Below are 24,148 nucleotides of genomic sequence, written 5' to 3'. Positions count from 1 at the left end.
GCACACAAGGGCGTTTTAGACTAGGCTTCTAACCATCCATTCCAGATAACGATAGCTGTAGTATTAGACCCAAAGAATTGCTCCCCTCAGATGAGCCAGCTAAAATCTTTGTGATCATCTCCTGAAGCATTCACAAAAATGTCTCAGAGTTTGAAGCAGCCCTAAAAAAAGTGGTGGAGTTCATATACTACTAGATATAAAAAGCTGACTAAAACTCAGAATTGACAGCAAATCTAAGTGTGTATCTAAAGGATAGGCTACCCACCCCCCACCGCCACCACCACACACACCCCTACCCTGCAATCACTGCTGCACACCTCTCTGTACCACCAATGCCCATCCCATCACCTTAGTTGGACCCCAGTGCCCAAAGACAACAGTGCCCAGCTGTGCCAGTTGTGCATCTATGTATGAGGTGTGTGTGTGTGTGTGTGTGTGTGTGTGTGTGTGTGTGTGTGTGTCCTCTGACAGAGTACATAGTCTTATAATTTATCCAACAGTCTACTTTTAAATGTGCCTGTCTGCTGCTCAACACCTCATCTACAGAGTTAGTTGCAATCTACCCTAATTCATACATGCTCTACCTCTGATCAGAAACATGCATAGGGACTGTATCTTATTTTTGAAAGAACAGTTGAGTCTGCACCGGATGGATAAATATCTAATAGAGCAGTCCATGTCACCAGCAATCCTCCTCAGTATATAGCCCCAGCAATCCTCCTCAGTATATAGCCATCATAAGGAAACAGCAATTACTGCATGATAGGTCTAAAAAGAAGCATAGGGCTATAGATAGAGAGATGCTGAATGAAACATGCTTGGGTGGGGAAGATGATGCGTGAAGCCTGCTGCTACAGAATCTTACAGTGCCTCTTAGTGGTACCAAAGTAGGCGTGTATACACTCACAGACCGGCCCAGCACATATCCCGAGCACAAATATAAAGAGGTAACACAAACTGAGCGACCTCGTCCGTGCCAGTCAACACGGAGTTTGCAAACATCAGTCACACAAAACTCAAATTGCACTTTCTTCACATCCCGTACTGAAAATGTGCTCAAAGAAATTGCGTGGGTGCAGTATTTATTTACTTCCGAAAATCCTTTGTCTCAGTTCAGCACCAGTGTTTATTAACAAAAGTACTTTAATACTGGGTGTTAAATAATATTTGTGACAGGACTGAGAATTTATTGGTAGGGAGGATACAAGATGATATCTTTGATGGAAAGTCATTGACAGAAGTAAGCAATTTCAGGCATACCCCAAGGAAGTGAACTGGAGTCTTTGCGTTTTGTCTTGTATCTTAATGACCTGACAGACAATATTAACACTAACCTCAGACTTTTTGCAGATGCAGTTAGCAATAATGAAGTACTATTTATGCAAAGATTTGCAATTTGTTTTAAATGTACAGAACTTTAAAATTATGCGTTTTAATAAACAGACTCGGTATCATGTCACTACAATAGCAAGGATTGATGGTCGGAATCGGACAGCTCATACAAATTCCTGAATGTAACAACTTGTTGGGATGTGAAATCGAATGATCAGTTTACTTTGAAAATATTGTCAGTTTAGAAAGGAGACTGCTTACAAAATGTGTGCATCCCATCCTAGAGTATTTCTCAAGTGTGTGGAACCCATGTCAAATAGATATTGAATGTGTTCAAAGAAGGATAGCACAAATGGTAACGGATTTCTTTGACTTCCAGGAGAGCCTTATGGAGACATTGAAAAATCTTGACTTGCAGGTGCTTGGTATTTCATGAGACAAAATTTCAAGAAACAAATCTAAGAAGAGTGTCATAAAACATACTTCAGCCCCCTGTGTGCTGTACCTTAGACGGGCCACAAATACAAGATTAGACCAGTGTGCAAAAAGGCATTTTACACTGTCACTCTTTCTACATTCGTAATATGACTGGAATAGAAAGAAATAGAGGCAGCATCTCCCATCTAGCCAGCAGCACGCAGAGCACAGTGCTTCGTTTGTGAGTTGTAATGAACTTTTAATAACAAGAAGCGACATATACATATATTTTTTACAATGTGCATTGTAGTCTAAATTCTTAAATTTCTAGCGTGTTTGTATATCTAGTAGTTACAGTTCTACGTTTTAATTACTGTCCAGTCTATAGTTCCACAATCTTTAGTATAGGTAGGGACCGCGATTGCTACACTCAGATGCAAGCTAGGTTGGTGACTCTTCGTATGCAGCTCCAGCATCAGTCATGAAGCTTGCCAGTGGGCATCACTGTGGGGGCCCAGAATTGAGGATACAGAGTATGTCCAGCTTGTCCCTCATGACCTCTGATCGGTCCACTACTGTGACTGCTCTGGTTACTGCCCACATCACCCATGGTTGAGTGGGAGGTCGTTTCAAGGAGTGGTAGGTAGCAAAAGACTTTATGGGGGGCCTATCATAGAGCCTCTGCAGTTCATCTGACAAACAGGTTTCAGGCACTATCTGTGCAGCTAGATGCAATCATTCGCCCTGTTTGAGATGAACTCTCTCAGCCTGCGAGATCTGGTCATTCACAGAGGGTGGGATTCTGGTAGAATAAAATGTTACAAGAAATCTAAAATGAAAAATGTTTTTTTACACCAATATGTGCACAGTTCTGATCCCATGGTTAAATATTAATAACAACAAAAAAGTACTTCTTGGAGTGTCTTCCGAAACTAATCAATTAACGCCATAGAAGTTAAATACTTCTTTAGAAATGTATTGTGGCAAGAAGAGCTATTCTTGAACATTGAAGGAAAAACAACAGTCTTAGAAAAAAAAGCAGTAATTAGATAAATACAAAATCCCTTGTCGGACAATACAATCGATAGAACAAAAGTTAAAGTTCTGACAGACCACTGTGGATTACATTCGTTGTGAATGCTAATGCTAAATCCATGTTGAGCACAAGTAATAAAAAAGTTAATGTTTCTAGCTCTAATCACCAAACCGCTGACAAAGTCCAGACACACCAAGCTGGCAGAGTCCAGTCTTTGAGGACGTGACATCTCGGTTGAAGAGCAGGTGGTGGGCAACGACAGCGGTTGCGGTGGCTCTGGTAAAGCTCCTTGGTTCTGGGCTGACGGTATCACTGCCTTTTGCTGCCTCACCGCGAGCATAAATCATTGATTTGCAGAGTACTACATCTTTCTGACTGTCTGGGCAGAAGCAGAACATAGTGCTGATTGGTGCACGCCAATGCTAGTTGAACATGACAGTTGAGATTTTGGCCTAGTCGCCGGTGTCGTCCTCCAATGGTAGACTCACTGTCTTCTTGGCCATGTTCCATTGAGTGTAACCGTGGGCATTTGAACTGAGGAGACACTCCATGGTAGGCATACCACAGCAATGGGAGCTCCACTGTCATGTGCGTAATGAGGTTCTCACAGGGGTATTGCTGCAAAAGAGGGGAAGAAATGTAGTGTTCATACCAGGAGGAGTCATTGCAGATGTGCTTCTGGATGCCATGAAAAGCACAGGATGCAGCCAACTGCAGGTTATGGCTCATGTCGGTACCAACATTGTGTGTTGCTTTGGATCAGAAGAGATTCTCCCTGGTTTCAGGCAGCTAACTAGAATAGTAAAGACTGCTAGTCTTTCTTGCTAAATAAAGGCAGAGCTTGTCATCTGTAGCATCGTCAATAGCACCAGTTGCAGATCTATGATACAGAGCTGAGTGGAATATCTGCATCAGGGGCTCAGAGAAATCTGCGAACATGTAGGTTGCAGGTTTTTTCGATTTGCTCCATAGTTTGGTGGGTTATCAGGATCCATGTAATGGGTCAGGTGACTACTACATGCAGAAGGCAGTTGCATGTGTAGCTGGAGCTGTGTGGAGGGGACTGGACAGTTTCTTTAGGTTAAGAGCCTCGTGGCAAAACTACAGAAAGGGCTTCTGTCTCAAAGGGTACAGGACAAACAAAAAAGAGGGTAGACATAGCAGCAGTCAGTATTGTAGTTGGAAATTGTTGTAGCTTTATAGGGAAAGAACCAGTGCTAATAGAAAGTACTGAAGCTTAAATGGTTGTGGGTGCTGAAGGCTGAGTAAAGCCGGAGACTAGTTCAGCCAAAATTTGTTCAAAGGACCTAACGGTGTTCAGAAATGATAGGTTAAATACAGTTGGGGGTGGCATGTTTGTTGCTGTTACAGGTAGTTTATCTATTAGGAAAAGTGAAGCAGGTAGTTGTTGTGAGGTAATATGAGTAGAGACTATACGTGTCAATGGAAGTAAATTAAATTATGTGTATGCAGACTGAAGCAACAAATTAAAATTTGTACCAAGGCTGGGATTCAAACTGTTTGCACAGCTCCTCAATTCAAATTCCCTTTCATGGTCAGCCCACATGGTATTTCCTGGGGGAAAGATCCTGAGCAAATAGAGAGCATCATGATGGGTACAGGTATTAGTGACTGCAATATAATTCTAGTGAGACCGTCCACCGAAATATCCGAATCCACCAAAAGTACGAGGGTTGAATGAAAAGTAATGCCTCCACCTTCATTAATTGGGTTCAGGTGGGAATGTTTTAATGAATCAAACGCAGAAACAATCCTTATAATGTCATCTTTAATTACCACTGTCACTTTTCCACATAATCACCATCCAATTGGATACATTTCTGCCAACTATCAACAAGTTTTATGGAGCCGTCACGGAAGAAGTCAGCACACGGTTTCTGCAACCACAGACTCACAGTTCTCTCAACGTCATAATCAGAAGCATAATGACGTCCCTGCAGATCGTCTTTCATTATTGGGAACAAATGGAAGTCAGGCGGTGCTAAATCTGGACTGTATGGAGGATGCCGTATGGTGGTGAGATTCAGTCTCTGAAGTTCTGCTGTGGCGGCATGTGAAGTGTGTGGTTTGGCATTGTCATACTGCAGGAAAAATTTTCCTTTTTCTTTCAGACCCTTGTTGCCATCATTTCAGAGTTCTTTCAGAGTGATACGATGATCATCCTGAATCAATATGTCAACATTTTGCTTGTGAAACTCGGTGGTTGCTGTCACAGGACGTCCAACTCTTTGTTTGTCATGCAACTCAGATGTTCCCACCTCAATATCTTTAAATTTACTCCCCCAATGACGCACAGTACTCGCATCAATACAATCGCCATAAACTGCTTTCATTCTCTTATGAATCTCCTTTGGGGTGACACCTTCTGCTGTCAAGAATTCAATGACTGCACGTTGCTTAAATCACATTGACCGGTTGTCTGCGCAGGGTTCCATACTTGACACTGCAACAACACAATCGTTCAGTGCTAAGGCTTCCCGCCAACTGGAGCTGTAGAGAAGAGGCTACGGAATAAGCCAGTACCTACCGCATACCAATGCTGCCAACTGTTGAAGAGTTACGAAGGAGGAGGCATTACTTTTCAGTCAACCTTCGTAAATGCACACTATATTGAAGTAAAAAAGCAGATGAAAATCCATTTGATGCCTCCCTAAGAAACAGACTCCACCCATTCACAACATACTATATAAGTGTAGACCAGATGTGCCGTAAGTTCAAAGAAATAGTATCAGAGGAAGTTGAGAGATTTATGCCAAACAAATTACTAAATGATGGTACTGATCCCCCATGGTACACAAAACAGGTGAGGTCATCCACATGAGCATGAAAAGAAATCTGTTAAATTTTGGTTACACTATAATCACACAAATTTAAAGGCTGTCAATTTAACTAAATAACTAGGAATTACTCAGACACTCAGATCTGTACGAAACCTCAGATTTAGTTTGTATTACATGCTGTTGTCCACCAGAATGGGCATAAACACTAATTAAAAGTAACACCAGAACTACCAGAGCACTACTGGCGACAGTGTTTTTACTGTATTAGGTGTGAAAGTGTCACATGGAACAACATGTTTATGACATGTAAAAGGATTGTTTAGAGTTTACAGCAATGTCCTCTTGGCAGTCTGCTTTTGCTTTGTTTCTTTGAAAGCAGTAAAAGTATAGAATACATTGTAGTTTCACAAAATACGCAATCAGAACAGAAAAATAAAGAAACAATTGCATCACGTGTGGAGGTAGTGGTAGTAATAATAAACAAACTAATAAGACTAATATCAAGTACGTAATGTTCGAAAAAAATTAATGCAAACACGACCCCCAAACACAGACACACACACACCATGTCATTGATTCAGGTACAAAGGGCTTCATAATAATAGTAGCATACGAAGAAGTGTGTGAAGCAAATTACTTTCATACACCATTTGATGAATCCCACATTTGCGCATCCACCCTGTAGATGGCAGAATGAAAGCTTGTGTCTGAAACAGAAGTATGGCGAAGTTTGACAGGGTCTGGGTTCATCACCAAGTTTAGCCATTATCCACGTGTGACGGTGTGGTTATGGAAATGTGGAGAATGCAACTGATTGTGCCGGACCGAGACTCGAACTCGGGACCTTTGCCTTTCGCGGGCAAGTGCTCTACCAACTGAGCCACCCAAGCACGACTCACGCCCCGTCCTCACAGCTTTACTTCTGCCAGTACCTCGACTCCTACCTTCCAAACTATACAGAAGCTCTCCTGCGAACCTTGCAGAACTAGCACTCCTGAAAGAAAGGATATTGCGGAGACATGGCTTAGCCACAGCCTGGGGGATGTTTCCAGAATGAGATTTTCACTCTGCAGCAGAGTGTGCGTTGATATGAAACTTCCTGGCAGATTAAAACTGTGTGCCGGACCGAGACTCGAACTCGGGACCTTTGCCTTTCGCGGGCAAGTGCTCTACCAACTGAGCTACCCAGGCATGACTCACGCCCCATCCTCACAGCTTTACTTCTGCCAGGTTCGCAGGAGAGCTTCTGTAAAATTTGTAAGGTAGGAGACGAGGTACTGGCTGAAGTAAAGGTGTGAGGACAGGGCGTGAGTTGTGCTTGGATAGCTCAGCTAGTAAAGCACTTGCCCGCGAAAGGCAAAGGTCCCGAGTTCGAGTCTCGGTCCAGCACACAGTTTTAATTTGCCAGGAAGTTTCATATCCGCGCACACTCCGCTACAGAGTGCAAATCTCATTCTGAATGCAACTGATTGTTTGTGAGGGACTGCAGCTTAAGAAAATTATTCCATTGTTGCAGACTAATCTCTTACAAAGAATCTGGTGCAGCATCTGATATTTTACAAAGCATATGCTTGTACATTCTAAAGAAATGAAGAGTAAGGAGTTGACAAGTGGAGGTTGTGTTCGCTGGAATTAAGTGAATTGTGATTTTGTTTTATGGTAGATTATTTTCAAATGGTTCAAATGGCTCTGAGCACTATGGGACTTAACATCTGAGGTCATCAGTCCCCTAGAACTTAGAACTACTTAAACCTAACTAACCTAAGGACATCACACACATCCACGCCCGAGGCAGGATTTGAACGTACGACCATAGCAGTCGCGCTGTTCCAGGCTGCAGCTCCTAGAACCGCTCAGCCACCCCGGCCGGCTAGATTATGTTGTAGGAGAAGATTACGAAGAACACTAGCAACTTTTTGGGGACCATAAGAATCCAGCATTAGCAGGAGTTTCTCTTCCACTATTGCTTCTTGTAGAAATGTCCTGAACATTTCTTTGATCATTTTGCCAGAGGAGTGAGAGAGGACAATGAACCTCTAGTTGCAAGAGTGTGGCCCACAGACATCTCCTTGTCAATCCACTTTCGTCAGCAGTGTAGATATTTGTATCTGTGTAGGCGGCCATGAGTGTATAGTTGTTTGTTGCTAGTCCCATACAGTTTTCTGAACGTCATTTCTGTTGTGGTGCATTTTAACCCTAATAAAAGATTTGACTTTATGGCTTACAATATTTTTTTGCGCTTCCAGTGCAAGACCCAACTGTCACTGATGTCAGATCTTCAGAAATTTAACTGTCTCACTTTTTTTTTTTTTCACCCATTATTTGATGTCTACATATTGAACACATCGACCTTCCTAGCGGCAGTGTTTGAAGGTCTCCATCACACGCATTGCAATACGCTTGTACATGTCCATCACAGACATTAAATCTCAACTTTACCACTGTCATTTCCATTCGTACAACAGGCACCATGCAGGACATCTAGTGCAAAATCTGTTTTCATTGCAGACATAATGCGATGTGCAAATCTTCAGGTCGGCTTCGGCTGCTTTTTGACATTAAGGCAATATTTGAGCATTTTGATGTTTTTGTTTCTCGAGTAAAACACTTTTGTGGTATTTCAACATTTCCGTCACCCACGGACCCTTCTGACGACGATATCGAAGATGTTGACTAGTCTGTGAACTCAGTCATGAGCAAACGATTCTGCTCCACTCAGTGTGCGCTTCTCAGTATCTAATGTTTCCTATTCTGTGACATTCAACACATTCCATTGATCTGTTACATCCAGTAGGAATGCTGCACACTTTCTCTCATCTCCAGTTGTTTCCACATGTGTCCGACAGAACACCACATCTATCTATAGAGATGTACTCTATAGGTTTGCTACTTTCAAGTAACGAAGCAAAAGCAGACTGCCAAAAGAACATTTCTACAACTTTTAAAAAGTCTTTTAACTTGTCTGGAAAATGTCGTCCCATATAACAGTTTCATGCATAAACAGTTAAAAAATTTCTGTAAGTGGGGTTTTAATTCGGGACACTTTTTACAGCAACCTAACATCCTACCAACTCACTCACATGAGCCGCACATGTCTATTATTCACAGACACCCTTTTCCTGTATTTAGTAGGTCTGGTTTTATTTTTAAGTAACATTTATGCCTGTTCTGCTGGACAACAGCACACAGTACAAACTAAATCGGAGTTTCAGTTTGTACTCTATCAAAATGCGACATTTGGTACCGATCTGTGTGTCTGACATCGGAGGTCTGGGAGCTAGAAGATGCAATAGGTGTACTAAAGAGCCTGCCTACATTACACTTGTTTGTACTCTGCTAGAGTACTGCTTTGTGATATAGAATCCTTATCCAAAAGGACTGACAGAGGACATCAAAATAGTCCAAAGAAGGGTAGCTTGTTTGTGTCACAAAATAGGGGAGAGTGTGTCGCAGATTGATAAGTGAATTGGGATGGTAATCATTAAAACAAACGCACATTTCATTGTGGCGAGGTCTTCTCATGAAATTTCACATCAGCTGTCTCCTTTGAATGCAAGGATATTTTAGTGTCGCCAACCTACATATGGAGAAATGATAATCGTAATAAAATAAGATAAATTGGAACTCATACAGAAAGATTTAAGTGTTCAGTTTTCCCACACACTATTAAGAGAGTGGAATAGTAGAGAAATAGTCTGAAGATGTTCGATGAATTCTCTGCCATGCACTTAATGGCGAATTGCAGAGTAATTGTGTAGATATATGAGAACAAACCATATAGATGTACAAACTGTAACGTCTGTTAGAATGCAAAGTCTCCTCTGCCACGCCCTTTGCCATGACTTGCAGAGTACACTGCATATGTAAAGCATATGCAACGGATTATATCAGGAACCATATTTCAGTGTGCCAGTCAACTTGGTCGTTTTTGGCTATGTCTATTTTAAAGAAATTTCAGGGCGCACAAAATGAATGTCCCGTCACCCCCTACACCATACACACACATTTAAGCACATATTATATTAGAAACTATAGGTAATTTACTTAATCATTTTTCCTTCAGACGAGGCAAATCTTGTCATCTTATTCCGTGTCTTTTATCCAGGTGAGTGATATCCTGCCAGTATTAAATATTCCAGAACCACCATTGGTAAAACAAACATCATTATGTTATCACGGAAAGACTGATATGTGAAACGTCGCATGTAATCTGTCAGTGGTTCTGTTAGTTACATAGGTGAGATCCCCACCAAATTAGTCACAGTTACTGCTCAAAGCAAGCAAACTGTGGCCACAAGTAATGCCCATGAGCTGGATTGAAATTCCTTTCTGGGTGTCCACTTTACTGTGGTTACACTAAACCACAGCAAACAGTTGTTAGGATGGCTCAGGCTCACTGAAAAGATAATTGTCAGCTGTTTAATCCAAGCTGTTCATTTGTTTGTGATAATAATGTAATTTATTTTGCCCTATACTTAGGGCTTCAGCTCACACTTTTATTCTTGCCTGCAGAAGCTCATTATTAGAATGTTCAGAAATTTGAACAGTCTATTGTTAGCGTATCTTTAAGCCCTATTTTACGTCCTGTAGACGGACTTGTGTGAATTGCCTGACTCTCTCTCTCTCTCTCTCTCTCTCTCTCTCTCTCTCTCTCTCTCTCACACACACACACACACACACACACACACACACATATACACACCACACACATTAGTGACTTTTACTTTTGTTTTAGCACTTAATGCAAATACATTTTGCTGTTTCTGCATTATATAGGGAAAGGAATTTTGATAAATATTCAGATAGTTGAAGTGTTAAGCATATTTTTAAATGTGTGTGTCTGTCCCTGTTTCTCGTACTGTTTTGTTTTAGGTGCATGGGTAGTGTTATAACTATTTATAGTTCATATGAAGTAGTACACCACTTGTCTACGCTAATAATAAATGTCTGAAACTGTGATGCCTGCCTGTTTGTCCTTGAACATGCTAATCTCCTAAGCAACTAGATGAATTTCACGCAGGTAACTTGAGCATGGTTTGGGGCACCGTATAGGCTTTAGTTCATCAAAATTGGGTCACAGGAAAAAAAAGATATTCGTACATAGTATTATAAAAATCTATGTATGTTTCAAATATCCTCCAAAACCACTGGACTGATTTCAGTCAAACTTGATATACATATCACTTACCTTCCAGAAGGAATCGCTGTAGCGGTAACAGCTACCTACCTACGAAAAGGGTAAAGGTTAGGTGAAGAAGTAGTGCAGGCCACAATGCACAAATACCCTGATATTACTCATCCAGCATTTAGAGTGAGAGGACTTGCGACAAACTTCACACATCATTTCAAACCTTTACAAGAATTTTTCTAACTTACAACCTTCAAAAAATTGTGAAAGAAAAAAAGCTTATTGCTTCCTAAATTTTCACTGTGCATGCAGTAAAACTGCCTGACATGTTAATTTATTACTTCTTACTACTAACTGTAATCGTGACACATTTTGCATACAATGTTCACATACAGCACTGGATGAATGCACCTACAAAATTATATCGTCATATGACACTTCGTGAATTGCGTCAGCTCAGGAGCTGTGCTTACTCAAACAGGCAGACACATGAGGGCAGCTGAGGTTATTTCACGTGCAGTAGCTCACTTAATAATCATCTCTATTCATAGCAACACTATTGATATTCCAGCACAGCCAGGGGTAACTGTTGTCGTTTAATAAATGTTAGGCATAATCAAGTAGTGAGTGAAAAGTTTTGTATAAGTCGCTATAGATAATAAACTATTTTTTATGTTATTAGTATTTCTTCCTTGTTGTGACATCTATTTTGTTAATCTGATGGATACAGTCTACAAGATAATAAACAATAAATTATTTGTTTGTTATTCTACAACAATATCTAAAATTAATTTTGTATTTTCAGTCCCAGATGAGCCACTGGTTGGAGAATTAAGAGGAGAGTTTATTGGAAAATACACGACACCAGCAGAATTAAAGGAAAAATTTTGTATAGTAACGCCAGAAACTAAGCCGCTGGTTCTGTACTATTTGATTACAAGTCACAGGTGGAAACAAGTGTTATGTTTTGTTGACTCACAGCGAGCAGCACATCGCCTGTCTCTTCTGTTGAAGCATTTGAGCCAGGGAAATCTCACGTGTGCCGAAATGTCATCTGTACTCTGGCGTCAACAAAGAGATGAAGTCATCAGGAGATTTGTTGATGGTCAGATTGATATGTAAGTTCATGGTATCAGTGCGTGAACATTATATTGACATTTTTTGTTCTATCAAGTAGTCGCACGCAAAACATTTTGGATAGGAATGTCACCAATATTTTCTTAACTCTTCTTTCAGTTATGCCACAATCAACAAATGAATCCTTGGCACTTGGAACGTGTCCACACACACACACACACACACACACACACACACACACACAGAGAGAGAGAGAGAGAGAGAGAGAGAGAGAGAGAGAGAGTCCTGGGCCACTTTAGTACCATCTTAAACAAAAGCTTTACTTTCTTGTATTTACTTTTTTATTCTCTGTGCTTTTATGTGTGTTATATTTTTTTAAATGTGCCATTTAGCAACAGTAATTCAATTAACAAAATTTGTTAACATTATTTTGATCAAATTCAATCTCTTCATGCTAAAGCCATTTTCCTGGCCACTTTTATAGAAAACCAGTTGAAACTAATAGAAATTATAAGCCCATGTTTGGCAATTGCTACACATCAGTATTAAAGTATTATTTAATTTTAGTTAATTTGGCAGTTATTTCTGTACAGTGTATTTAAAAAACAAGATTCTAGGTGTCAGCTGTAAAGAAGTATCCACTACGTTTTGGTCATTTGTACATTCACAGTGGAGTTGGGCAGCTATAATTTTGTGGTGGTCTTGGTAAAGAGCAAATTTGTCATCCAGGCCACTACCTTTGTCTCATACCATAAACAGTAAAGAATTTATGCACATAATATCAATAATACTCCAATTATAACTTTACAAAAAGAAGCTAATACCGTGCAGCCTGAACAAGGCAGTGTACCAGCAGTACTAATAGCTGCTTTAACATATGTTAAGGTTTAAACTGTCCTCAGGTCAATATATTTGATAAATGCCAAAGGAGTAGTTATGCTGATTGTGACTACTTATGTTTTGCTTGACAAAAGAATTTGAGTTTCATTCACAGCTTGCAACCACCTTCTCCCGTAACAGTTACACTATCATATTCTTCAATGAAGAAATTAAGAATTCTGAAAATTAAAGTTTCATCATGTGTTTTTCTGTGAACCTCACCCCGTTAGTTGGTATTTCAGCATCGGCATCCTGTTTTATGTGGCATATATTTGTGACCAGTGGTATAATGTCAACATTCTTTCCATGCCAAAGTGGAGATCAGGAATTCTTTTTGACATTCATTGAAGAACTGAGCTTCAGTATCTGAGGTTTGATCACTGATTCATTAGTGGTATAATCTGATTCGTGAATGCTGGGATTTCATGCAGGTTCCAATTGACAGTTATGGTACACCCATACATGAGCTTTGTACTTGAAATAAGCACATATCCTGGAAGTTTTGTCTCTTGTTTCCTTCTGTAGAATTTCTCACCATCACCATCAGCCCTGACAACTCGCAACAAATGGAATAAAAATTCACTACATATCTCGCTACTATCATGTTTAATACTCATACTGGCTATGACATTCACAGCAGAGCTCTCAGAACACTATTGAATCAGAGATTGCATGGCACAGGTTCACAGAAGAGCCTAAATTTGATCGCCGTCATTCTTCACTGAAGTTATTATAACCATCCACGTTTCCTTAAGTTCGGTCCTGTACAGTTAAGTGCTATGGTGCAGTAATGAACAGTAAGTTTCTAAATGGCAGTAGTGAGAAAATTTTCATACTAGAGTTGACATCTGTAATACACTTATTTTTTCAACACAGGGAGGTTGAATGACAGCATCCATTTACAATTTGATCTCCAACTGAGAGTTGTATTTTGTCACTGAGGTAGTCGCAGAGTTACGCATTCATATCAGTAAAATTATTGCTTGGAACATTTAAAAGGGGTGGGGGACTGCATTTTTACATTTAGCAGTTAACGAGCCATTTCAGTGGTCGATCTACAGCTTCATGTTTGACTACTATGGAGAATAGTGACAGAGTGACATTATTATTTTAGTGCTAATGACAGTTTCAATAATTATTTGTCAAATTCTATTTCTTGCCAAATATCACTGTAAGAGTATGTATTTCATATTTCCAGTCTCATCAGTACTGACGCTCTCGCCCGTGGTATGGATATGCCTAACGTCAAGTATGTGATATCCTATGACCTTCCAAAATACATCAAGAACTATATTCATCGAATAGGGAGAACAGGGCGTGCAGGAAAATCAGGCAAAGCAATTACACTCATCCTTCAAAATCAAGTAAGCAGTTCATTCTAATTGCACTATTGGACTTTCAGCTCAACTTTTGGTTAGTTGTCTGTAAAAATGTATATATTTTTCTTCATTAAACATTTATTTCTAGTTTTTAAACTGTAATATGGAGACAAGAATTCCATTCATATCGTAACATAGTGCTGGAATGTCCTAAGATTAGCCGACCAGAGTGGCCGAGCGGTTCTAGGCGCTTCAGTCTGGAACTGCGCGACTGCTATGGTCGCAGGTTCGAATACTGCCTCAGGCATGGATGTGTGTGATGTCCTTAGGTTAGTTAGTTTTAAGTAGTACTAAGTTCTAGGGGATTGATGACCTCAGATATTAAGTGCTCAGAGCCACTTGAACCATTTGTCCTAAGATTACCTTCAGACAGTAGTCTGCTTCAAGCTGAAATGCTTGTGCTTACTACTGCCTGGTAATTACCTTTGCAGGTCTCATATAATCCCCAAATACTCCTCCGCAATAGCACTCTCTGTGCACTGCCTCCCTAGTCACCCCTGCACTTGTTTCTCCCCCTACCTTACCACCACCACCACCTTCATCCCTATTTCAGCAGTGTAAGGAAAACATAGGTTCTAAACAGTCTTCATGGGTTTGCCACCGGATCACATTGTGCACATTGCACAATATTTCCTTGGACCAACTGTCCAACATCTTCAGGTGGTTCAACCTTGCTTGTGGCTAGGTACAAATGATGGTATCTGCACTTCAACCACCCGCTTCTAGAACACGCGTGCGAAGAATGCGCGAGCGCGAAAATCATGCATGCGCAATGATTTGCAGATAGATGGTGCCACACTCAAACACCCTCTCCCAAAAACTGCAGAGCGGCTCTCCTGCGCATGCACTGTGTGCTGCGTTAACTAACAGTGCAGCCAGCCTTCACTTATTAAAGACCATACTAGACCAACATTATGATGGATGTGTTATTGAAAAATGTTGGTTTCTGTGTCGTGATGTAATAGCAGCCAATGCAGGGTTCCAGTCTGTGCTCAGTTGAAATCCTGCATCCCTGTTGGTGAGATTATGGGCTGTACGGATATGTATTGCTTCTTCAATTATGCAGTCCCAATCATTAAGGAAGCAATACATATCCGTACAGTTGATAATCTCATCAACAGGGATGTAAAGAGTTTGGTTTATTGTTTGACCCGGAGGAACAAACTCCTGGTGAGCTAATCCTATACTATCAAAGAATGTGATCAACATTGTCTTTGTCCTCGAAGGTTGTCATTTTACTCTTTTCAAGGCTGATGATCCAGCACTCTGCCATTCAACACTTTGACGCTTCATGTGGTGGTCATATGGGTAGCACCAACATTAATCCCCAGCAGTAATCTTTGACAGAAATGTGGGATCAAGTCTGGCTCCATCCAGTCGTTCTATTGTACAATATACAATAAATAAACATCCACTGTGCAAGAGTGAAGGTATGTAAATACATGCATTACAAATTTATATGCTTTGTTTTCATCTGGCAGAGTTATGCGTAAGTTTCCATTTCCCCAAATTTTCACATAAAATCTTATGACACATCATGACAGTTCTTCTGACATTACACATAAAACTTGGTGGTCTTCTTGCAATAACTGCCTTACACCCTCCACGTTTGCTTCGGTATATGCTCTGGGATAGTTTTGCACTGAATCTCTGCCTTCACGCAAACCTTTTGTGCCACTCAAAAACACGATTTCTTGGAAGTGCCTCACCTGCATATGCTTGCATAATCATTGTCCGCATTTGCTAGAGATTTTCTCGAGCTTAACACAGAACTTAATGTTCACTTTTTTTGCACAGTAAGTATCCATTTTGTCGCAATAACTGGGAAACATCGCCAAGGTAATTTCCAGGATGTGCACAAGAAGATAACATAAAAGCAACGTTTGTTCCTTTATAGTATTGCAAACTCGGGGGAAAAGGATGTCTGGAACTTTTCAGGCAGAGCGAATATGCAAGAGTATAAATTTGTAGTTACGCAAGTATTTACATACCTTCACTCTTGCACAGTAGATTTTCATTTACTGTATATTGTACAATAGAACACTAGAGTGTTACAGTAATTGATAAATAATATGACATTTCTGTATTTTTGCTGTGACTTTAAATTTGTTTATTGTTGTATGTACACAAGTAATATTGCCATGTTTATTTGCATTAGATTTCACTTTTTTTGCATCATATCAATTAGGGAAACCTGTTTGAATTTCCTGTCCAAAATTGTTTTTTCTACGCAATTTTTTGCACTTTGAAATAGTTCCAACAGCTTGAGAAATATATGAGTGCTGCAAATTGCATAACATTACTTGTGCTTGCAATAGCTTCTTCAGGCATATTAATTTCTGTAGGGACACAATTTTGCTGTCTATACAAGAGCGATGTACTTGAGGACAGTATTATGGAAATGGAAGAGGATGTAGATGAAGATGAAATGGGAGATACGATACTGTGTGAAGAGTTTGACAGAGCACTGAAAGACCTGAGTCGAAACAAGGCCCCGGGAGTAGACAACATTCCATTAGAACTACTGACGGCCTTGGGAGAGCCAGTCCTGACAAAACTCTACCATCTGGTGAGCAAGATGTACGAGACAGGCGAAATACCCTCGGACTTCAAGAAGAATATAATAATTCCAATCCCAAAGAAAGCAGGTGTTGACAGATGTGAAAATTACTGAACTATCAGTTTAATAAGTCACAGCTGCAAAATACTAACGCGAATTATTTACAGACGAATGGAAAAACTGGTAGAAGCCGACCTCGGGGAAGATCAGTTTGGATTCCGTAGAAATGTTGGAACACGTGAGGCAATATTGACCTTACGACTTACCTTAGAAGGAAGATCAAGGAAAGGCAGACCTACATTTCTAGCATTTGTAGACTTAGAGAAAGCTTTTGACAGTGTTGACTGGAATACTCTCTTTCAAATTCTAAAGGTGGCAGGGATAAAATACAGGGAGCGAAAGGCTATTTGCAATTTGTACAGAAACCAGATGGCAGTTATAAGAGTCGAGGGACATGAAAGGGAAGCAGTGGTTGGGAAGGGAGTGAGACGGGGTTGTAGCCTCTCCCCGATGTTACTCAATCTGTATATTGAGCAAGCAGTAAAGGAAACAAAAGAAAAATTTGGAGTAGGTATTAAAATCCATGGAGAAGAAATAAAAACTTTGAGGTTCGCCGATGACATTGTAATTCTGTCAGAGACAGCAAAGGACTTGGAAGAGCAGTTAAAGGGAATGGACAGTGTCTTGAAAGGAGGATATAAGATGAACATCAACAAAAGCAAAACGAGGATAATGGAATGTATTCGAATTAAGTCGGGTGATGCTGAGGGAACTAGATTAGGAAATGGGACACTTAAAGTAGTAAAGGAGTTTTGCTATTTGGGGAGCAAAGTAACTGATGATGGTCGAAGTAGAGAGGATATAAAATGTAGACTGGCAGTGGCAAGGAAAGCGTTTCTGAAGAAGAGAAATTTGTTAACATCGAGTATAGATGTGTCAGGAAGTAGTTTCTGAAAGTATTTGTATGGAGTGTAGCCATGTATGGAAGTGAAACATGGACAATAAATAGTTTGGACAAGAAGAGAATAGAAGCTTTTGAAATGTGGTGCTACAGAAGAATGTTGAAGATTAGGTAGGTAGATCACGTAACTAATGAAACGGTATTGAATAGGTTCGGGGAGAAGAGAAGTTTGTGGCACAACTTGACTAGAAGAAGGGATCGGTTGGTAGGACATGTCCTGAGGCATCAAGGGATCACAAATTTAGCATTGGAGGGCAGTGTGGAGGGTAAAAATCGCAGAGGGAGACCAAGAGATGAATACACTAAGCAGATTCAGAAGGATGTAGCTTGCAGTAGGTACTGGGAGATGAAGCAGCTTGCACAGGATAGATTAGCATGGAGAGCTGCATCAAACCAGTCTCAGGACTGAAGACCACAACAACAACAACACAATTTTGCTCCTCTTCTTCCTTTGTTTCTTCATTATCACAATTTGTGGTGCAGATTTCTTCCAAATCTGTTGCTGAAGTCAAAGTGAGTGATCTGGCAGAAAGTCATCACTTGCAAGGTAGTCATCTGCACTACATGAAATATTTCCCATTTTAATTAATTGAACAGGTGCTACTACATTTTCATGAGCTTCGATGGCAACAGACGTGTCTTGTTCTTGACCTGCAAAGCACTTGGTTTCAGAATGAGATTTTCACCCTGCAGTGGAGTGTGCTCTTCTGATATTCTGTCAGATTAAAACTGTGTGCCAGACTGAGACTTAAACCTTGGTAACCAAGCCAATATCACATCTGATTACTTGATTTTTGGGCAGCAGATGGCATTTTCTAGGAAAAGAACAACTTGGCAATTTCCATTTTTTCAGTTTGGTATTGAAACAGCCCAACCATTCTTCCATAAGACTGCTCACCATCCATTCCTTTTTATTACTTCACAATGTGACTAAAAGCTTATTGACATCTGATGTGGGTTTGTTTTTTTAATGCAGTTTTGCTGGCTTTCCAATCACCAGTGGCTTCTCCATTTCACCTAATATGTTTCCACACAGCAGTACAGTGTGTCTTTCATAGGACATTAGTCCAATGATGCACTTTTTACCTCGAATAGCTAGAGATTTTGAAGACAGTGCACAATAAAACAGTCCTGTTTTATTGGCATTGAATATGTCTTTCTGGTCATAATTCACAATTACGTTGTAGAGTATTATCTTCCACTCTGTTGCTACACTTTCCTGCAAATCGTTAGCTTTCCCGCACACTTCATTCCACACAATGTTGAAACAGTCCAGCCATCCTGTGGATGCCTTAAAGTCCATATTTCCAAGCTCTGTAGTGACTTGTAGAGCTTCATTCTGCATCATGGGTCCAGAAAAGATAGACTTTTTCCTCTTACACTTGCGAACTATTCCCATACTGTCTCATTAATTTATTCATTTCCCATCTTCTTTGCCTTTCTTTTCATTTCCCCATCCCCTTTCATCCATTTATCCTGTGTCTTACCTTTGTTTTTTAAAGTATGAAAAATTTGCACTTTACCACCTTTGAAACACAACATTATTTCACACACAGAGGGTTTGTCTTTCTCATTTGCCTCAAATACCTTAACATTTTCGTTAAATTTCAGTGACACATATGTTTTGTTCAACATCACGTTATCACATAAAAGTGCTACTATTCAATTGAAAGTGGCAGAAAGTAATGCAGGTAGTGCATTTCTTTCAAATGTTGACATTGGCGAGTAAGACCATTGCTTAACGTAACAACACCCAACTCTTTCATAGCACAGATTGCAGCAGTGTGTTCATGGGTGCCCAACAATGTTCCAGTGTGCACCCAAGCATGTCAGTAATAATGGGAAACAAAAGATGCTGACAAACAGAGTGCTCATGAACAAATCATTGCCTCTGATGTCTCAACGCTGCATGTCACTTGTGTGTTGTTGCACAGAGCGTTGCAGTTTTCTGTCCATATCAGCAGCTCTGCATCAGCCCAAATCTCTCTTCTTGGTTTTGTGCCGCTCAACAGCATTGTCAGGCTATACAATCTTTGTGTTAAAAGTAGCATCCTTGTATAGTCATGAATAACCGATGTACACTGTAATAAAATTGAAATTGGATCCTTCTATTACTCACCAGACTTACCAAAAACTTTAAAGAAAATCTCAGTTCGCTTCTACATATGCTCCCCAGTTGTACTGTAATCATCAGTGGAGACTTCAATATCCAACAATCAATTAGGGAAATTACAGTTTTGTTAGTGGTGGACATGATAAAACATCCTATGAAACATTACTAAAGGCACACAGTTCGGAACCCCACTCATGACTGAGTTGCCGCAGTTCTTAGCACACTGGACTTGTGGGAGGATGACAGTTCAAACCTGCGTCTGGCCATCCAGTTTCAGGTTTTCAGTGATTTCCCTGAATCACTCTAGCAAAAGCCAGGATGGTTCCTTTGAAAGGGCACTGCTGATATCCTTCCACGTCCTTGACACAATCCAAGCTCGTGCTCAGTTTCTAATGATGTCAATGTCGACGAGATGTTAAACCCAATCTTGCTTTCTTGTTTTTTCACTCATGATGGAAATGTATTGGACTTGACACAGTTGTGGCAACAAGAGACTTAGGCATACTGGTGCACAGAGCATGTGAAATCTCAGACCATGGCAGTTTAGCAGCTAAATTGCGGCACTTTCAGGCTGTGGTCTGTACAAACAGTTAACAACAGCTGCCAGATGAAACGTGAAAGACCGAAGAAGCCGAGACCACAGCCTGCAGAGGACGATGACAAACTGTCTGCCACTGTGATAATACCATACATTGGGAACACATTAGCAGAGAGCTGCAGAACACTCCAAAATTACGTGTCAGGTGCATGTTCCACCCTCCGTCCAAGACGGAAACTTTTATTAGTGTCAGTTAAGGGTGACTTAGGACTCCAGGTAGCGGCAGTTTACCACATCCCTTGCCAGTGCAAAAATGTATGTAGGCCTGACCATCTGGAGAGTACAGGGGAGATGCACAAAGCAGAAACACCACATAGACAACATACAGCCAACAAAGTCCACCGTGGCAGAACAATGCATCTCCCATGGACATGACATGAACTGCGGTGGCATAAAGGTGTTGCAACAGTCGAATACCTTCTGGGATTGTACTCTTAAAAAGGCAATGGAGATCAAAGTGTAAGACGAGCTAATAAATAAGGACAGTGGCTTTCAGCTAAGCAAGGCCTAGGATCCAGCCTTGAGTACAATCAAATCACATTGGCATTCTACACGAAATCCGATCCCATCAGGATGTCTGAAGAAGACGCAGTGTCACCTCAGCGGCTGAGATCTGCACATGGCCATGACCACGAAAAGATTGTGGTTCATGATGTGTCGTGGAGTGCCGCACTTCCCCCACCACCCAGCACCATGCCTCCCCCACACCTGCCGCGGACTGCATGGAGGCACCGAGACAGTGGTTGCGGAGGGGAGGGGCGGGGGGGGGGGGGGGGGGGGGGGATAAAGACTAATCAAACAGTGGAATATCTAGTATGGAATGTAACAATATTATGGAAAGGAAAGTTGCTACTCACCAAATAGTGAAAAAAATGAAATAATCGTATGGCATTGCTGGCTTGGAGGGCCCATTCGGAGAATTTCGGCCACCGAGTGCGACTCTTATTTCAGTCAATGCCACATTGGGCGACTCGCGTGCTGATGATGAGGATGAAATGGTGATGAGGACAACACAACACTCAGTCCGCAAGTGGGGAAAATCTCCAACTTGGCCGGGAATGGAACCCAGGCCCGCTGCATGGGAGGCAAGCACGTAGCCACTCAGCTAAGCAGGCAGACGCAGACAGGCACAACAAAAAGACTGCCACAAATAAAGCTTTCGGCCATTAAGGCCTTCGTCAACAATAAACACACACACAACTTGTAACCGCAAGTGGCCAAAAGCTTTATTTGTGGAGGTAAAGACTGTGCAGAGTCAGCATTCATCAGAGATCAATCAGTCTCCAGGAACACTTGAAGATGACAAGAAGTCAGCTTGCTGAAATATCTCACCTGTGAACACCACCATCCTGCTGAATACCAACAGAATATTCAAGATTTTTGTACACCAGGAAAACTTAAAATCAAAAAGACTGTTACTCCAACTTCATTGGTGATGCAAAATATTAAGACCTTGCTGCAGTATTTATACATTGTCCAAGAGCATTGTCCACTTCTCAACGTTTTTTCTTCAATCTGATGATTGAGGATAGTATGTTGCCTAATAGATCTTGGAGTGAGTATCCTGTATAGTGATTGCTGAAGTTATCTTTACAATACACCAACATTATTCGGTCTTGCTCCCCCGCCCTCCATTGTACCAGGCTACTGTCCATAATTTATATGCTGTGTTTCGGAAGCAAATCGCAGAAGCCTTATTGGCCGTGTAGACAATTAAAATATTGTTGGCCTATTTTTTGAGGAGTTGTGCCTTCACAGTTTTTTGTGTGGTTGGTTACCACATTTAATTTTGGTCAGTGGGTCATCCAGACAAAACCAACTCTCTCCAGCATTCTGCTTCAGATAAGAATAAATATACTGCATTGCAGTATTGATTTCATTTGCATACAGGCCCCTTTTGTAATTTCTCCAGTCGTCGGTGCCGGGTACAATTTTTTCATACATGAGTTGTGATTTTGCACATCGGCTACGATCAAATCGTTTATCTTCTTGAGACACTCAACAACTGCTCAACCCCAGTCATCATTATGAGTATTATGATCGCACAAGTGTGCCTGTTTTTTTTTCGCTATAAACTCTGCTGTTATCTCACGAGCGCACAAAAAAATGATCTCTGAATGAGGATGGTGAAGTAGAAGTGGATCACCTCCTCTACACAAAAAATGCAGAGATTAATTTCTGCAATCGAAAATTCAGTATCTAGTAATGACAATATTATGAAAAGGATAAATTACTGCTCACCACATAATAGAGGTGTTAGTCGCAGACAGGTACAACAAAAAACTGGGAAACAAGTAAGCTCTTAGCCAAAAGGCCTTCTTCTGAATTAGACAAAACACATGCATACACACATACAGATATCCTCACACACGTGACCATTGTCTCCAGCTGCCAAGTCTGGCTCTCTGTTACTGAAATACAGCTCTCAGAACTGATCACTCAGTTACTTGTTTAGACATATGGCCTGGAATTTCATTCCAATTTTGTATATATAATCCTTATACCTTTATTTACATTGTCCAGTTTGTATCCTTCTAAGTACATCAGTTCAGTCTCTGTTACTTCCAAATTACGCTCTGCATTGTGTAGCACAACTGTAAATCTATCTTTGGAATTTTCAGTTCCTCCGGTGACATAAGACGTTCATATTTCCTGTGTTGTTTTGATGAAAAACTCTGAATGTATTCTGGTTATTATCCTTTGTGCCAAGCTGGATTTATTATTATTTATTTATCTTCCCATTAATTACTGCTATTGCGGGTGTAGTTATTCAGCAGCTCTGTCTTGTGGTAACATTTACCATAAGTAAATATTGGACATAAAGGAATTAGATAAATTGTGTTCTCGTTAGCCGAATGCTTCTGGAAATTGGTTAACAGAACCATTAAGTTGTTGACCATGCCACAGATGGTGCAACCACGTGAGGGGCAATATATCAGTTACACCCACACGACATTGCTCTGTATTTACTAATTTAACGGAACATTTCATCCAGGGCTCAAAGAGTGAGATGACCTTCACATTAGTATTACAAGCGTTCTTGGCGATATGCTCAATGATGTCAGTTCTGTAATTGATGTTACAGTATAAACTGTTATCTCTTCTCCCCAGAATGCTCTTTAATGGCATCCTAAATCAAAGGTGATATCACTGAGCCCTACCCTTGGCTTACAAATAGCACTTACCTGTTATTTGTCACCAAGGGACTTCAGTATTAATTCAGCCATTCCCACAACTACTCTCTAGCAGAACTGTTTTCATGGACTTTTTAAGCCTCAGATCATTACTAACTTTATCTTGTACTATTTTCCATGTCCTGCCAATGTTCTCAAACTCCTCGGGTTGTCCACACACTTATTTATTTATTTAAATGTCAAGTTCCGTAGGACCAAATTGAGAAGCAAATCTCCAAGGTCATGGGACGTGTCAGTACATGAACTTACAACATAAAAAGTAATAACAGATAAAAATAAATGTTCATGAACCTGAAAGAGAATCAGTCCATAAGTTTAAGCAAACGCTATCAGCAATACAATGAGAATCATCTTAATTTTTCAAGGAACTCCTTGACAGAATAGGAGGAGTGACCCATGAGGAAACTCTTCAGTTTCGATTTGAAAGCGTGTGGATTACTGCTAAGATTTTTGAATTCGAGTGGCAGCTTATTGAAAATGGGAACAGCAGTATACTGCACACCTTTTTGCACAAGAGTCAAGGAAGTCCGATCCAAATGGAGGTTTGATTTCTGCCGAGTATTAACCGAGTGAAAGCTGCTTATTCTTGGAAATAAACTAATATTGGTAACAAGAAATGACAATAAGGAATATACATATTGAGAGGTCAATGTCAAAATACGCCGCCCGTTTC

At 40.6% G+C, this 24,148-nt stretch overlaps 1 protein-coding gene and 1 non-coding gene across 2 annotated transcripts in view; one reads left to right on the top strand and one right to left on the bottom strand.

The window, feature by feature from the left end:
• LOC124612687 (ATP-dependent RNA helicase DDX51) overlaps nt 1-24,148 on the top strand; it is a 153,140-nt gene that overhangs the window by 113,665 nt on the left and 15,327 nt on the right. The window contains exons 8-9 of the mRNA XM_047141022.1: nt 11,520-11,832; nt 13,869-14,034. Of these exons, the coding sequence (XP_046996978.1) occupies nt 11,520-11,832; nt 13,869-14,034 (479 nt within the window). The remainder of the gene's footprint in view (nt 1-11,519; nt 11,833-13,868; nt 14,035-24,148) is intronic.
• On the bottom strand, nt 6,703-6,777 carry Trnas-cga. Its single transcript has one exon. It is a non-coding gene; the product is annotated as a tRNA-Ser (tRNA).

This window comes from Schistocerca americana, chromosome 4 (assembly GCF_021461395.2).
Source record: "Schistocerca americana isolate TAMUIC-IGC-003095 chromosome 4, iqSchAmer2.1, whole genome shotgun sequence".
Taxonomy (NCBI): domain Eukaryota; kingdom Metazoa; phylum Arthropoda; class Insecta; order Orthoptera; family Acrididae; genus Schistocerca; species Schistocerca americana.
The sequence above is the reverse complement of the archived record's forward strand: the minus strand, read 5'-3'. Positions and strand labels throughout refer to the sequence as shown.